This window comes from Gallinula chloropus (genome assembly GCF_964237585.1).
Source record: "Gallinula chloropus genome assembly, chromosome: 13".
NCBI lineage: Eukaryota > Metazoa > Chordata > Aves > Gruiformes > Rallidae > Gallinula > Gallinula chloropus.
This window is the reverse complement of record NC_140098.1, coordinates 17,556,920-17,574,796: the sequence shown is the minus strand read 5'-3', so window position 1 is coordinate 17,574,796 and position 17,877 is coordinate 17,556,920. Positions and strand designations below refer to the sequence as shown.

Sequence of the window (17,877 nt, the reverse complement as noted above, 5' to 3'; positions counted from 1 at the left end):
TGTTTCCTGAGCTGGTGAAAGAGAAAGGAGCCTTCATCAACTGCCTGTGTGGTATAGAGGAGAAATTTGTCCTCGCTTTACAGCTGAAGAGCTTTATTTGCAGAATTGTAATCTTGTGTTGAGAATGTCTTGAGTGAATAGACTCATTTGCACATGGCCACTTGAACTTTAGAATGAATGACAGAACTGCCATGTTTACTTGACCATTTTCTTCTTGGTCACTGTGTGTGCCCTTTCTCCTTGATTTTTCTTCAGCTGTCCAACAAGCAGCAGATTGGCCAAAATAAGATTGAGATCAAAGTACTCTGTACACCAGCTGAAAGACAGTTTTGGAAAACCTTAGGAGGTTCTGACGCAGAAAATACTTTTAAATATGTGGCTACGCATATATAGGTGGAAAAAAAAATACAGATTTAACTTTTCCTACTCTTGAACTTGCCTCCTTTTGCCTCTCTTTAACCTTTTAAACTTTTTAGTGATGTTTTTCTTGCTGCTTTTTTTTTTTTGACACTCCTATCCCCATGGTCTCATTTAAAAGCTGCCAATAAAATATAGTCTTTTGGGTTGTTGCCTCTATTCAGGAGTGGAATGCAAACCTTCAGAGACTGAGATTAACGATGTACCTATTTCCAAACAATTTTACTTTGCTTTTAAGTGTTCTCCTTTGCTGAGGTGTCCTTTTGGTGACAGGGACCTTTGACTGTGTACTCAGTGACACAATCTGTATTCAACTTCAACCTTCAGCTCCACCTCCACCTATACGGGCATTTCATTTTCAGTCTTCAGTAAACAAGCTTTTGATTATAAGGAAAATAGAAAAACTGGTGCTGGAGGGGGGGGGGGGGGGGCGGGGAGGCAACTGTTTACATTTATTAGCAAAGAAGTTTTTATAAAGAAAACTTCTATCATGGAATTTTACACTTGAATAAGAATTCCTTCTTTAACTTGGTGCTCAGCTTCCTGAAACAAGGTTTGCAGACTGTAATTTCTAAATTATTTAAATTTAGATGTGCTTAATTTAGGTGTATGTTTAAGGACAGCTGTATGTACCTGTGCTTTTAGGAGCAACATTCTGTCCTATTTTTCACAAAGAACAACAATATCCTTTATTGATAATCTGGACTGTACCCTTGTAATTTCCATACCAGTTCAGATATAGAAAAGGAAAAACCTTACACATAAAAATGCTTAGCAAGATTTGAAGGGGAAGGATAATGTCATGGGCTTTTTGTTTTATGAGCATGGACCCCAACATTTTGTTTTATGAGCACTGAGCCTGAACCCAGTGTCATTCCCAGAAGACAACGTGACAGGTGAATGAGTGGATGTTAAAAATCCTTTTCCTTTTTCTTATTTTTCCTCAGGTTCTGCTGCTTGCATGTGCAGAAGATTTAGAATGTGTCCCTGGATTCCAGCAAAAGGTTTTTTATATTGAACAGCCATTTGAATTCACAGAGGACCAGCGAGTTCTGAACCGTACGTTATTTTCATACATTACTATTGTGCAAAAATCAGAGATGTTTATGTATTCATATCACTCCTGCCACTTATCAGAAAGATGTTTTTTATTTTTTTTATTTCTTTAGTACATAGAATTTTGAATATTGCCATGAGTCAGTCTGGGTTCCCCTGCATTAATCCTAGATGTCTACAGACTCTGTTCCATGTATTGGAGATGGTAAAATGCTATATATGAACATTTAGAACAACATAAATATTGTGGAAACAGGATTGTCTACACTTAAAAGTAAATTTAACCTGAATTTTTTTATAATTTTTCCTGTCATCTTGAAAATCAGGGCTTGCCTATCAATATTTCACTATTAATTCACCTCTGCAACTAAGATTTAGAAGCATATATCTGAGAATCTTAATTCAAAGCCAGTACAAGTCCAAGTCTTTAGATGAAATTCAGAGGATGCTGGATGAAGCTTTAGATCATCAGTGATGGCAAATTGTTACTACATATGTCATACAACTGGGTGTCTGGTAACATTTCCAATAACCAGGTGCCACATGGTCCCATCTGACACTGTATACCCAAAGCATTACACTGAAGAAGATTGACCTGCCTTTCAATCCTGGTGTTGGTTCATTCAGGTACTTCAGTGAGCAAGTGTTTCAGCTTGTTTGTTCAGTTCTGTGGCTTTGGGACTTCATGACTGTCAAACTAAGGGGCTACCTTATCCAATGGCAAATGATTTTTGAAGACTTAAAGATAGTGCTGCCATTTTCATAACTTCCAAACACACTGGTGTTTTAATATGTGATATATATGCTATTCTTTGTCATTCTCAGTTGCTTTCTGTTAAATAAGAACTCTTCTATATGTGTAGCATGAGACTGCATCTGCATGCAGTATCTAGACCGTACAATGTGATTCACAGTGATCATTTGGTGAGACCAAGGAATGCAAAGCAATATTACTCATTAAACACACACATTTCCTATCTCAGTTCCCTCCAGATATTATTACTCCACATTGATATATTTTCACTGTTAGGTAGGGGTGTATGAAGGTGTGCTGTGCACACTCATTTTAAAATAGCACTCATTTTTCAAAGTGAAATGTCAAAATTATTTGCCAGATTCTAATGAAATGACTCTCTTAAGTTTAAGTCATTCAGCCTTTGAGGGGTGATAAAAAACCCTTTAAGTTAACGTTTTTAGTCTAAGCATTTCAATGAGTTAGTCTGAGTTGCATCTTCAGCGGAAATGTAGACGAGAAGGAGTAATGCTTTTCAGAGATGGGAGGTTATTCAGTGTAGCAGTTTGAAATCTCTCTTGTAATTTCTTTAGGATACTTTGTTTCTTTTTAAATTCTTGTTTTTAAAGGGTTCATAAACACAGAGTTCCTATGTGGTTAGAAGTAGAAATTAATAGGATATAGGAAGTACAACATGCGAAGTTGAAGATGTAAATAGAGAAAACCCATACTAACAAGTTAGTGATAAACTGAATAAAAATAATCTTTGCTGTATTCTTTGGCTGCCTCTGAACTTTGAGGCTGCCAGATCTCTTGCTGATTTGTGCTTGTCCTCCCAAATACTTAAAGTATGAGTTGATTAAGCCAAAGTTAACTGGACTGCTCTGTGGTGACCCAGCAAATTGCACTGGGGTGCAATAATTAAGACACCATCATTAATGCAAGGAGGAGGGAAGACCAGGAGGACATTTAGAAATGCCTGGAAACAATCCTCAGAATTAAATTATTTTAATAAGCAGACACTAAATTGGCCTAATATGTAATGTTCAACAAAGGCAGACAGTGGATGCATGATTCTGGTTAATTCAATCACTGGTAAGCAGTGTGTCCTTCACGCGGCAGCATTAAACCTCTGCACAGTTTCTTCATTTTAGCTGTCAACAGAATTGATATTTTTAATTGTCTGTTTGAATACACTTTGCATGCTCTTGCATTTTTTTATACCCATTACCCAAGAGTGGTGTAATTTAGCAGTTGCACTGCAATGTGAGGCTTACCAGGGCTATGTAAATTAATAGAGGGAATATGCAAAGCAGGTCTATAGCAGTGATTGCTTTTGTAGTCCTCGATAAGCCGAGGAGCTCCTTAATTCTTTTCTGAAGTGCAATAAACAGTCTTTTCCTTTTTTTTTTATTTTTCAATTTCAACAAGGACCTACTGTACATTTCATTGCTACTATCGCTCCTGTAATTAAATATAGCTTACATCTTGTTCTTATGTATTTATTACTTCTAAATATGGCAGTGTTAATTATAGTTTACGTTTACTGGTGGCAAGAAGGAAGAAAAACCCAAACTGAGGGTACAGAATTTTATCTCTTATTCTGATTTGTACCAATTCTTATCAAAGCCTGCTTCTAAGTTGGCTGTAAAAATTTCATCAGTCCAGTTATGCATGCATACCCTCCTTCCCATTAGTTTCATTGGAATTCAGTTGCTATTTCTTTGCTTTTATCTCATTGGGCTCGGGCAGAACTGCTTTTTTATTATTATTATTTTTTATTTACTGTTGTATCTCACTGAACAGGTACCTCCAGAATTGGACCATTCAATTTTGCTAATTTTAACGTTTTTCTCATCTGATCGCCTTTATCACCTTGTAAATTGTGTTTTCTATGAACACAACCAAAACCAGGCATTGCTGTCCTGCTTGTGCTCTGCCCCGTTCTTTCCCTGAGTGCATTTTTCCTAAACCAGATGTTTTCTTGTTGTAGTGGGTAAGGACTCATAGTGTCACTTTCTGGAAATACTGGATAGCCTGTCCATGTAATTACTGCTTTAACAAGCAATGGCACCACTGGATTTTTCTTCTTTATACCTGTTTTAGTTTAGACTAGGACCATCTTCTGCAATCAAATGGAGAAGATCATAGACTGCTGTGTTCTTGATAAGTTGATAATTGACAGCATTTAATTACAGGCTTTACAACTTTCTGAAAGATCTGTGGCCATGAAATACTTCCCCATCAGCAAGCTTGTCTTTGGAAAGGCTGACAGGTCACTGGTAGTGACAATGCTCCATCATGCCAGACTGATAGAAAGTTCCTAATCAGGCTCATCAAATGTGGAAATGTAATTGTGTTACATTAATCATGTTTATACTTAACATACATGAGTCTTGGCTTTTGGGGGTATTTTTAATTGACAATGAATCAAATAGCACACTTGAAAAATTGAGGCAATTAACATAAAGGCGTTGGGTGGTGTGTTGTGCATACTAAACTGGGGAATACATTGCTAGTGATTTAAATGTCAAAACAAAGGAAGTTTTGACCCTTACTTGAAAAGCTTTAATTTGGATGTTAATTAATGGCTGACCTCTTCTGTCTCTTATGTGATAGATTGCATGTTTCAGAGCTGGGGCTGCTTCAAGATCAGGGCTTTGTCTGTCCATATTTGGGTACTTTTTGTTAGTCTGTGGATTTTAACGAAGACTTTTCTATTCAACCATATTGAAAATCTTTGTTTAATCATATGATGGGAAATAAATTATTCTGCTTATTATTAATGCTTTAAGCAATTCTTCTTCTGTTGTCTAGCAAAGCTATAGCCTTCAGGAACATTTCCTTTGTTCAAACTGAGTAATGCCTGTGGAAAGATCACACAGTATTCCTACTAAGACAATATCATGTGTGTAGATGGATCATAGCACTGGTCACATTCACATCAAAGCATTCTCAAATGGTTCTCAAATGCTGCCATGTGAGACTTGTGATTTATCACATCTTCCCACTGGTTACCATGCCATTTGGCTGTACAGGTGGCTTCTTCCTGTGACTGTTCCATGCTATCGCTATAGCTGCTATTACTCTCCTGTTTATTCTGATCCATACGGTGTGTGTTATCACGTGTGCTCGATGCATCTCAACCTGCCTCATTTTTTTCTGCAGCTTGTATAGAGTTAATGTGGTAGCCTTACTCAACATACCAGAACGTGCCAAACCCTCTATGGAGTTTTAACCTGAGGTTCATGTGCTAGTGTGAACTCTTCATGCTGAAGGTCACAGGATTTAGGTAACTGGAACTATAGGTGGAAATTGTAATTTAAAAAAGGGTGTTTGAGTGGTTGAATAACTTATTGTGTGGAAAACTGCCTAGAGTTTTTGGTAATACCTAGATAACCATGGATATTTTTCACCTGTTCAGGTATAGTGCATGTGTAGTGCATCCTGCTGAAACATAGATATGGCTTTTCAAAATAGAGAGGACTTTAAAGTATTTTGAATTCTAAAAACATTTTAAAATTATTTTCATTTCACATAAATCACTCACTATGCTAAGAAATGTTACAAAACATTGAAAAATTACTTGGTCCCTGTGTTGGGCATGTGGTAGCAGGTTCTGTGGAAATGTCTGTCAACTCTTCTACCTGGGTAGTGGAATGCTTTTTATACTTCAAAATGTATCTTAATAAGCACATACCCATGTTTACAACTTGAGTACTAGTGCTTCAGTTCTGACACTTGGATACATGATTAAGACCAGGAATCTGTAACTGTGCTATGCTGTGAAGACAGAAATATCGGTCAGATTTGAAGCCAGATATTTGGGGTGTCTCTTAATCATGATTTTCAAATTTAAATGGGTGTAGGGAGACAAACTCATGTTACCAAAATTCCAGGAAATATCTAGTGGCATGCAAAGGGGTTGCAAGATAGCGGAAGTAATTTTAAAGTGGGCGATTTGGAACTTTACAGCATGTTTATGGAGGCAGAGTGATGAGGATCTTCAAAGGGAAGGGAAGATCCTTTTGCACTTAAATACCTGAGGCATTCCTTTTTAATTGGAGTTTGATGCTGAACTCTTACACAGAGGGAGAAAGCTGTCAGTGTGGCTATGGCAAGTATGTATTGTGACTAAGCGATACAGAACATCTCGGATGTCTCTGAGTAGATGTATGCAGATCGATGTTGCAACATAACAGAATATCATATCATCTGCTAAACTGCTTTTGCACATGATTAAAGCAAAGCAAAACAGGAAAAAGTGGTTCTTGAGTGCCAGGTGGTCAGGCACTTGTCTTCCAAAAACAGTGCATGTCAGCTTATTAACAGGACCTGAGGGGAAATGAGTTTAAAATAGACTGTTTGATTTTTATGCATATACGTTTAATTAAAGTAGGTTTTGAAAAGGTAGGTCCTTGTTCGCTCTAATGTGAAAGAATTATTTAGTCTCTGAAAAACGTCTTCAGGGCGAAGTCAGAATCTCTCAGGATGTAGTCAGCTCTTGCTGAGTGATGGAAGGAAAGCTGTACGTGTTGGTGAAACCTCCTCTTGATGTTAAAATTCCAGTGTGGTGGAAATGAAGATCTGACCTCAAAGTGGCTGTCTGTTTTGTTGAGAAAAGCCATATGACCCTGGTTTAAAAAACACCCCCACAAAACCAAACCAGAAAGTGGCTGAGGATGTTTGCAGTGATGGAGCAGGCTCTGTTAATTGTTCGGTCTGGATTTAGGAAGGTAAATGTAGCTGGTTACTCGGTTTTGTTTCTTGATTTGTTTCTGGAGACTTCTTTTGGAAATTTGTGTAGGCTTTGGAATGCCAGCTGTTCTTCTAATAGTCTAAATCAATAAGCAGCTGCTCAGTAGTAGCAGGATGGGTGCTGATGTGTAAAGCTGAAATCAAAACTCAATAGCCTTGGTGACCGTGCAGCAGGTATTCTTTATTGCAGTGCTGGGCAGCACAGGGGATTGGTCCTCCAAATCTGTGCCACCACAAAGGGTCAGCTACACAGATTTTGTACAAGATGCATATGCATATGAATAAAGTGTGTATATTCATAATATACATATTCCTAGGGTTTCAAGGAAAGGTTAATTTTCCCATTATGAGAGCTTATTATTACCCACCCACCTATGATAATATCTTAGTGAGCTTCAAAGACACTTGGTGGCCTTTTATTTCATTTACTCCTCTTTATTACAGGTCCTTTTGGTGAGCTTTAGCTTTTGTCTTGCTAACAAAGCCAGAGACCTGGCTCTGCAGACTTGAGGTGCCCTCCTGCTCTTTCTCCTCTTCCTCTTTATCACTCCTTTCTCGGAGACAAGCTGCTTCTCCTGAGGTATCACAATGCATGCCACATGCTAACGTTGTGGTCCTTCAGGCAGAACTTTGCACATCCTTTATATAGTGTGTTGCTGACCAACTAATAGTTATCATGTTCCCCACTTCAGTGCCTTGCTCAGTGCAGTGCAAACCTGGTATTAAGGATGACTCCAGGGTCAATGGAAGGCTTGTCTGATAGTTTCTAGCTGGCAATTTCAAAGAAAAATCCAGATCAACTAAGATATTACTCCCTGTTTGACACTGCAGGCCAAGAGGCAGCCTGGCTCTCAGCAGGTATATAAACATGTTGAAAGGCCCAAATATCTCTTTTAGGGAAAAAGTAGGTAGTTTAGCTTTGGCAGAGCTCAACAAGCTATGGTTGACAAAACAAGTTATGGCTGACAAAATTTCAGGGGTCATCTTGCCTGGAGCATCTCCCCTGTGAGGAAAGGCTGAGTGAGCTGGGGCTGTTCTTAGAAGACTAAGGGGAGACCTAATCAATGTTTATAAATATCTTAAGTATGGGATGCAGGGGGAAATGGGCAGCCCCTTTTCAGTGTCTGTGGAGACAGGGCAAGGGGAAACAGCTGCAAGTTGGAGCACAGGAAGTTCTGCACCAACATGCAGAAGACCTTTACACAGTGAGGGTGACAGAGCCCTGGGGGTGTGGAGTCTCCCTCTCTGGAGACGTTCAAGACCTGTCTGGATGCTGACCTGTGCGATATGAGCTGGGGAGCTGCTTTGGCAGGGGGGTTGGACCTGATGATCTCTTGAGGTTCCTTCCAACCCCTGTGACTCTGATCTTCCTGAGGAAATAAGAGGGAGGGCCATATGCCTTCTGGGTGTAGTTTGGAGCTGGGGTCACACTGCAGAGGCTACAGCATCACCCCAGCCTTGTCAGGAGGAAGGTGGTGTTCATATCTGACACAGATGCAAGACAAATTACTACATGCTGAGCTGTTAATGCATTTCTGTAGTACATAGTTCTGTGTTTTCACAGATGCATTTCTGACAGAACTTTTAATATGAGGATCTTACGAAAGAACCATTTAAAAGAATCGTGGCTAGCCAACCTTTTCCATTACATCTTAAAGCACAGTGTGGACATTTAGCAAGAATTAATGGGAGTATGTAAGGTTAAATCTTCCTTTAAACATAGAATCTCATTTAAGTTAATGATATCTTAAAGCATGCAAGTATTCTTGAAAATAATTGTAGATCATAATGAATTCTTAGCTTTTAGGATTTCTCCCTGCTAATCCAAATCAAATTATAACTTTTCTAATGTAATTACACTCATGCTTCAACTCAGTTTTTCTTTCCCTCTGCTTATTTAAAGCGGTCTTTCCTGGACAGAGCAGTCTGTCTGTACGCATCAGCTATTGTCTGATTTAATGGACACATCTCTTTTTTACACAGCTTTTTTGTGGCATGTGATCTCTCAGTCTCCCTTTGAGAATAAGTAACACTGGCAGTAAACTCATGAAGTCTTTCAGAAATTTATTAGATTGAGTGCTTTTTTTCTAGCTGGAGGCTAGTGTTCCTGATTTGGTCTTATATCTCTGTTCAGTTTATCTTCTCAAACTCTTTCCTCTAGAGAAGGTTGGGGGGGGTCGGGGGGGGTAACTTTTTATGGATTGATTCTGAAAACCCTGGTTGTTTTGGAATGACTTGGTGCATAATTGTATGCCTTATACCTACTGCTTGTTCTTGGGCAAACAAGTGAAGCTGAAGAGAGGGTGAAGTAAGTGCATGTCATTTTCTGTGATGTGAATATTAACCAAAGTGTTTGTGGCTTTTTTTTTAAATCCCTGAAAACGTATCAACCCTGGTGAGCTGAAGGGTTTGCTGAAATAAGAAATTGGCTAAAGAAAGCCTGCCCAAAAGGGATTATCTTTAACAAAAATCTGAGATTCCTTTACCAAAGAATTCTTTTTAAATGAGGTGAAAATAAAATTGGGAGCCCTAGAAGGGCCTTAGAGGTGATTCATATAGCAATCTGGGCTGTTGCTTTTTAGACAGGAGCTTGGTTCCAATCCTACCTTTGATCTGTTTCCTTATCTGAGAGGGGGAAAAAAAATCAGTGCAACCTTTTCTCTGTCACTGCTGTGGAGAGAACTGCAACAGAACTGAAGGGCCTTTAAAGGCAGCAGCAAAAGGGAGGTATTACTGGAGCCCCTTACAGATAGCGACAGCAACAGAGAAATTCAACACAGATGTCATAGCCAGCATTGGTATATCTTTGACACTTCTGAAATACTTGATAGCAAATACCAGAACTTAAAATGCAGGTTAGATTGAATTAAATGATAAGCTAATTGCTGCATGGGACCATTCTGTAGCTGGGGATTCAGGTGTGTATTACTGAAGGGTGAATTATGAGCCTCTGTTATCCCATGTCAACTGGGGTGTGAACACTTTGGGTAGACCTAGGTTTTTGTATAAACAGAATTGTTCTGTCTTGCAATTTTGGCCAAAATACTGAAACACAGGTTGTAGAAAACAGGTGCATTTCTAATTTTCATTTTATTCGTATTCTATAACTAGAATATATTTATACTCTTTACTAGCCATACTGATAAGAAATATTTGTGTAGATGTATTCAGGCACATGGGGGTTTTTTACCTTCTTTTTGTGTGGCAGTGAACTAGCAGCAACAGAAAATGTGCTCTGGTTTGCTAGAAAACCAAATTGCCTGGTTACAAGTGAGACTCCTGTGGACTTTATTTAGCTAGAATTTTAATTACAGTGCCAGCTCTCAACTCCTACAATAAAACAGTAGGAAGACCACTATAATTTGACCTTTATAAAACATTAACACCAGCCTATACAAAAATATAACTCCAACTTTAAAGAATAAATACAGTGGGAGAGAGAATTCAAGGAATTCCAAAAATAAAGTGTGCATATAATATTTTTACTTTTGGAAAAAAACCCACAAAAATCTGCTAGAGTGGACAAGAAAGTGGTGGTGTTGTGTTTGGTTCCCTGTGTCCATCTTCTGGTCTTCATACAAAAATGCTGCACAGCAGGTAGAGTAACCTCTTCACGGTTTTATGATGCTTCGTGAAAGCAATCCTCCTGCGAGGCTTAGAATAAAGGCTCAACAAGCCATATGGAAAACATTGATGTATAAAAAAAGAGAGCTTATTTCTTTGCCAGAAGAGTCAATTCAGGAAACTTCAGGTTCTTGCTTGTTCCCTCTGAATCTCTTCTTGTCACTTTTCTGTCTTCTCCTTTGCTGTATTCCCTGGAGCAGGAACTTTCCGTGACATTTAGCTGTTGTGACGTGCGCCATGGGCTCTGTTCCTCTCTCCTGCCAGCAGTTGCGGGAGAACGAGGTGGTCTGAAGAAGAGGAAGGGAATAGGACACTCCATGCCTGAGCTGTGTGGGAGTGCCACTGCTGCAGCACTGGCGGAGCATGGAGTGGGTGACAGTGCTGGCCCCCAGCTGTACGCAGCACCATGACCAGTTATGTGTGCAGACACATTTTTCTGCCTAGAATAGTTCTGAGTCGTGGTGGAAATAAACCATGTATGGTTTATTTGTGTGGCAGCTCACGGAATTCTATAGTTCTGTCATCGTGGAGAGATGATAGTGTGCTGCAAGTCTTCTGTGTCTTTATCGTTCAAAGTACAGTTTAATCAATTTGACCCTCTTATTGTGAAACTGAATTGAAGCTGTAAACATAAGGATACTTTACATGAATTGGTTTTTATGTCATAAATAGAAAAAAAGGAAGAGGTTTGAATGCCAAGGTTATAAGCTTGCTTTTGTGACCTGAAACGTTTTTGGTTTTGTTGCCTATGTCACCTTTATTTTCCTGCTTGTTTGATAGGTGAAACACTAACTGCCCAAATCTATCATTCTTTAATTGTGCTCCTGATGTTACCTTTCACAACACATTATATTATGGATAGTTGCTGTTAGGAAGATGCACCTATTTCTGCAATGCATAAAGCTAAAAGGTAGATAAGCTGGGGAAAAGAAAGAGTGTTTATCAGTTTCTGGGAATGGAATGATCTGGGACTCAAACTTTCACCAGCCTCATGGTTCACAGGCTCATTTAAGGCTAGACGTCTTGAAGAGCTGTCACACATGGCTCAGTATGTCTGTATTGCTGCAGGGAACAGCACGATTCCAATAATTGCTCTGTTTGCATTCAAGGAGAGGCTTCCTCTTCTGTCTTGGTGCTTGAGGAACGTGGGGATGAAATATTTGCAGCAGGATGGCTCCTCTCTTTTGTCTGCATTGCTCAGCTGCATGCCAGTTGACCGCAGAGTTTGCTTAGACATGAAGGCCAGGCAAGCCTGACAGAGGCATAAGGGAGTTTCTTTAATTTCATCTGCGTGAGTTTGTGTCCAAGCATCATGCTGGATGCAAACAAATGATATGGAGGGTAGGAAGATAGCTATTAAGTATTGTGGGTAGGGAGCTTCCTGGGGATGATTGGTTGTGCCTGAAAGAGAGCCCATGAACCCAGTTGCCTAAAAAGCTGGGTTTACGTTGTCTGGTTACTATTGCTTTGAGGGGGTGGCTTGGTATTTTTCTTAGTTTTTAATCTTGGCTCTTCTAGGGAAAAGTGGTATTCAGCCTGGATTATATTTGTGGAGAAACAGCTCAAGTGTAACATGGACCAAACAGGAAATAGTGTGGCTTTTTTTTTTTACCAGTATTTTTCTAGAGAAATGAAATGAGTATTGTAGGAGTTCCATGGTGTAGTTTGCATCCAAAGAGTTAGTTTCTTTTAAGTTTTTAAAAATTAGATTTATGACACAGGAAATAATCTTAAATTATCTTTAATAACAGAGCTGATCAGTTCACTCTTCTGATTAATAAGAAAATGCGATGCTCCAAATGTTCTGTAAGATTTGGTGTTTCTTCTGAGAAATGTCAGATCTTGTGCAGGTAGGCAGAAGCTTTTTGGCATAATGGAATAGCTGCTTCTGTCGACTGTAAATCAAAATAAGAAACTTTATTAAAAATGATATTATTACTTCTGGCACTTTACCTTTATTCTTTGAGACAGTCTTTAATAGCTTCTCCAATAAAGTTAGAAGAAGCTGAAATATAGAAGCCTGAACACTTACATAATAAATCTATTAATCTTAATGCTGCTGGAAATATTAGGCACTGGCTACTTACTACTGGTTTTATAACTCCGCATCATTTCCCGGAATTGCATGATACTAACGACAGTTAATGCTGATAATTAATTGAAATTAAATTACTCTGACGATGAATGAGTGCTGGACACATTTGACTTGACTCTCTGGCACCATAGCTATGCTTTAGAACCTGATTTGGCAAGGTATTTAAGTGGCACTTCTAGTTCCCTCTACGCTCTATAGTGATGTCTGACTTAACTTCAGTGTACCACAGGCCTAAATTCTATCAGCTTCAGAACCTGGTTTTGCTTATGCAAAGTGTTTGTCTTTTGGGCAATGGCAAATACCTCTGCAGCCATGCAAAAGAAAAGGCATACAAATTTCCTAGCACACGTGGAGTGATTCTGTTCAGAACCATAAATATAGCAAGAAGTTCAACCTCCCCAGATGAGTACTGCTTCTGCTGGTTTGCTTTTCCTGCATGAGTCCGTGCCAAACCTCGTGTTCTTCCTATCTGCAAGTGCTACTGGATTTTAGTGACTGAGAAAAGAAACCCAAACTGTATGTTTTCATGTTCTCTTAATGATCTCTTAAACATAGTGAAGTCCTGGCTGGGGATGAGCACTGGAAATAGGCAAAGGCTGGTGCTGCACTCCGCTGCCTGCAGTACGTAGGTGAGAGCCTCAGGAAGTCAGGCTGCTGGCAGGGCTCCTGTCCAGGGTGGCTGGGGAGGAGCAGACCTTGCTAGAACAGCTGGTATGTCCCCATGAGGACTGACAGATTTAAGAGTTTATTAAAGAGATAAATATTTCTTAAGTAAGAATAAAGGCCAGGCTTAACGCAACCCGATTGGAAAGGGTAGGTCACAGGTAAAGGTCATAAAGTTGTTCTGTCGAGGTTTACTATATATACTGGTCTATAATGGCAGGTCTGTAGCACATCCTTGCTGCTAGAGCTAGGCTTTAGAAAACCCAGTAGCAGCCCCTGCTTTCAGTATGCCCTCTGTGAAAGTATCTGCATGAGTTTAATGCGGTATCACCAGCAAAGACAGTGAGAGATGGTTTCACTCAAGATTGGATCTTGAGTGCTTATTTCTATCAAGAAAACCAAGATAGGTAGTGCCCACAAAGGTCAAATGAAGAGCCTGTTTAGAACAGAAGAACGTTAGAAGGGACTCAGCCTGAACATGAGAGCCTACTGCGTAGGTGTGGTGTGATGGCACATGCTGAGCCAGCTGCAGGTGGGACTTGGCTGGGTAGTTGCGGAAACAAGAATGATGCTTCTTGCCTCTCTGGATTGTTAAAAAAAAAAACCCCATCAAAACAACCAACAAAAACCAACAAACCCAAACAAAAACCCCACCCCAAGAAAAAATTCCATAAGCACTGAAGAACCCCAAAACAACAACTACCTCTTCCTGCCCCTGCCCTCAATGAATCATACGAGCTAGGGAGCCTACTTTGGCAGGGGGGTTGGACCTGATGATCTCTTGAGGTCCTTTCCAACCCCTATGATTCTATGATTAATCATAACCCCACCAAAGTCTCCAACAATCACTGAATAACTGAATAGAGCCCTCAAAGCAAAGTTCAGTTACAGTGTACTACTAGACTACAAATCTCACCTTCCTGTCCTCTCATTTCTCTGACAGCCTTTGTGTTAGTCTTTGGGACCTTATGTGCCATGTAGTGTTTTCTCAGTTAGGGTCTCCAGCAGAGAAGAGCTTTTACTTGGACCTACATGTGCCATACACCCAGGAGAGTGCAATCTTTTACCTGTGCCCCTTCTTAACCCTTCTGATGCGTCTTCCTTCTGTTGAAGCTGTTCTACTTCAAATGGGTTAATTATGCACGGATTGAAGGCATGACTCTCTAGCCTGGTAGTTTGACCATTTCCACATCAATGAAGGTAGCTGTTTCGGTCCCTGCTCACCTGAGTGCTTATAGTTCCTTAATGCTTCAAAAAAAATAAAAAAATAATTAGTCATGAGAAGCATTAGTGATTTTAAAATAACTATTTTTATAAGTATTTTAATAAGTCTTCAGGGAGCTGGAACTGGAACCTGCTTGTGATGTGTGCAGGAGAATATTTGGATATAATGATTTCTAAGCATGTAGAAACTTTTTAAACATCAGTTTCAGCAGGAAGCAGAGGGAGAAGTTCCTTGTTCTCTGTATTTTTCAAGCCACATGCTAGAGAATTATCACTGTGAACTACTTTTTTCCTTTTTTCTGCAATAATTAATTGGGTACAACCAAAGTGGCTCCAACAAACGGGGCTGACACAGCTTGCTGGTTAGGAGCGTTTTCTAAAAAGGAGAGGAGACAGTACAGGCTCCTGTAGCTTTAAGTGAGCTGAGCAGCAGAACTGGAGCTTTCCAGATCCTGGTGGAATGCTACTGGGTGGCTTCTTCTCTACATTATAGTTTTGTAATTCTGGGGCTTTGTTTTTCCTACATGCATTAGAAATCCAGCCTTTGTCAAGAGGAATGCTTTCTGCTACACTGAATGCTTCTGAATTTTTCTTTTCCTTCATTTTGGCAAGAAAAATATTTTTGTCTTGAATTTGATTCTGGTGAAGCCCTTTTCCTCAGCACCTTCTGCTTGGCAGCTGAACCAAAAATAAATTATTTGCATAGTTCTGATGATGTCAGTAAATTGATTTCTGTAGAATACAAGACTGCATTGCCTCTCTGGAATGCCTAAAGAGATCATTATTAATGATAAATGGCAATAGAAATTTTGCAGAGAAATTAATAACTTGTATATTGCTCTGAAATGGGAAAAGCAACATGGATGCCCTTGAAGGATCCTGAACATCTCTTTGCACATCATCTGCTCCTTGTTTATGAATAGATTATAGGAAAGTCATGCTCTGATTTATTCACCATCTGGCTTACTCTATTAAGAGCAGCGTTATCATAAGCAAAGGAGATTATGTAGCCCAGTTACCTGGGCCTGCTGTCCTGCATGCCAGCAGGAGATGTGAGTGATTGGTGTTTCACATGTATTTTCTGAACAAAGCTGAAGAACTTAACTTGAAGTGATGGTTGATGTCCATAAGATCAGTGGATTAACCAGCACAGATATCCTCAGCTGTATTTACTTCAGATGGGAAAATAATGGAGAAATCATCCCTTGACAGAAGGGAATGAAACAAGATGAACAAGTAATCTTCAAACAAGAATTTTTGAATGGCAGCATCTCATTTGGTCCTAAGAAATAAACCTAAAAGTACCTTTTCTGCCATGCTGAAACTAGTGATGGTGTTTGCCAGTTCTTCTGCAGTCAGATCTGAACCTGCAGAGTCTGATGTTGAGTACTGAATGCTAATACACTAATACTGTGTACTTTCCTCTCAATTTTGTGCTAAAAAGAAATCTAATGAGAAGGATTACAGGAATCAAAACAAAATGGGGGGGTGGGGGGGGAACCCACAAACATACATATTGCCCCCCAGGAGAGTTATAAAAATACAGTTGACTATTTCGATCTGAAGCTTCCAAGGGTTTGGTGGAAAATTCTTGTGGTACACTCATGAAATCTTTCAGGAATTATAAAAAGTGCTGAACACCGATCTGTGAATGCCATTTGTAGCTGGCTTCCTGCGGTTCTGTTTTACCTTTGGAAAGTAAAATCAATTTCAGATTAACTTTGACAGGGAGGTGTTGAGGTGTATGAGTCAGCATTTGCTCAGATATTTCTGCCAGCCTGTTGGGAAGACAAAGAATTGAGATGGATATTATCAATAAAGGTGCCAGCCTGAAAGTGAAAAAGGCAAACTAAGTTAAAAAATGCTTTCTTGCCTTGTCCTGGCACCCTTCATGAAAAACTGAATTTTAGGTTGTTATTGATGTAGAAACCCAAAATTTATCTTGATATTTAGATGCTTTTACATCCCCTCCCCTTTTTTTCACTCCCTCAAAGCAATGCTGTGACTGTTTTACTGTATTAGATGTTCCTTTTTGAAATCTGAAACATCTTTTTTGTATTTAGAAACTGTATTTGGTCTAAGTCACTACACCAGGATTGAAGGAATGGGGGATTTCATTATTTTTATCCACAATCTTTGAGCTATATTTAATAACCTTTTATAATAATCTTTCTGCTATACTGAATTATGTATTGATTCTTTTTCAGTAGCTTCATTTCAGAATTCCAGAAGGAAAATAGGTATTCAGATGTCAACCCAAAAGTCTGTGCAGGTTTGAATATACTATAACATATATTTCTATGAGGACCTTCTCATACATCATTTGATTTCAATGAAACAACCCTCATTGACTTTACTGAGAGCTGGCTGACACTCAGATTGAACTATTGCCACGATATTGAAAGCATAATATGCATTTTGATTCAATTGTCAACTTCTTTCATGGTCTTATATTTTATCTGTGCAGTGTATGTGGTCCCTGTACCTTGACCAGTATGTAGGGTACCGCAGTCCCTGACTGCAGCTTTCAGGGAGACACTTGTAAAAAGTAAAAATCAGTTACACTTCTTTCCATTGTGAACATTGTTGATGGAGCTATTGCAGACCCTGTGTGTTACAGGGGAGGAATCTGGGAGCTGGGATGCAGCTCTGGTTGCAGGGGCTCCTTTGGCTGACGTTCCAGAGGTTAACAGCTCTGTTGCATGCGGACGTCTCTGATCATTGATTTTTAGTGGCTGCTGTTACAGAAAGTAAGAGTGGCATTTAAGAGAGACAAAGCACCTTATTAAAGTTAATGCCTTTGATTTGCTTCAAATCATCTGTAATCCATGTGGACCTGTCATAATTTATACCTTGCTTGGTCACAGCAGTAAGTTTAAAACTGTCAAGTAATCTGCATCAACGCTTGTGCACAAGAGAAATTACATGTGTTGCTTACTAAAGTTGGTGTCGTGGTATTTATCTCTCATTGCTTAGAAGGTTACCCTCAGCTTAATTGGTGTGTCTCATTATTTATATTGCTAGGGGAAAAAAAAAAAGGATTAAATACCAGGAGAGAAAGATAACAGAGGTTTTGCTTCATAAGATAAATACGAATCAATTTTTGTTTCTAAACATGATAAATACGGCTGGGTTTTCCAGTCTTCCCTGCCGCCTCCAAAGTCTTGAGCCTCCTGAGGATAATCTTAATAGGATAAAGTGGCCTTTGAAAGGCAATTAGCAAGATTCCTATGAACTGGTCCATGTGTGTGCCATGCTCAAAACCCTTCTGATTAATGCTCATCTTAATTCCATGTCTTGGGATTTT

General features: G+C 39.3%; 1 protein-coding gene across 1 annotated transcript in view; it reads left to right on the top strand.

The window, feature by feature from the left end:
- CDH13 (cadherin 13) overlaps positions 1–17,877 on the top strand; it is a 477,887-nt gene that overhangs the window by 91,501 nt on the left and 368,509 nt on the right. The window contains exon 2 of the mRNA XM_084270008.1: positions 1,365–1,476. Within this exon, the coding sequence (XP_084126134.1) occupies positions 1,365–1,476 (112 nt within the window). The remainder of the gene's footprint in view (positions 1–1,364; positions 1,477–17,877) is intronic.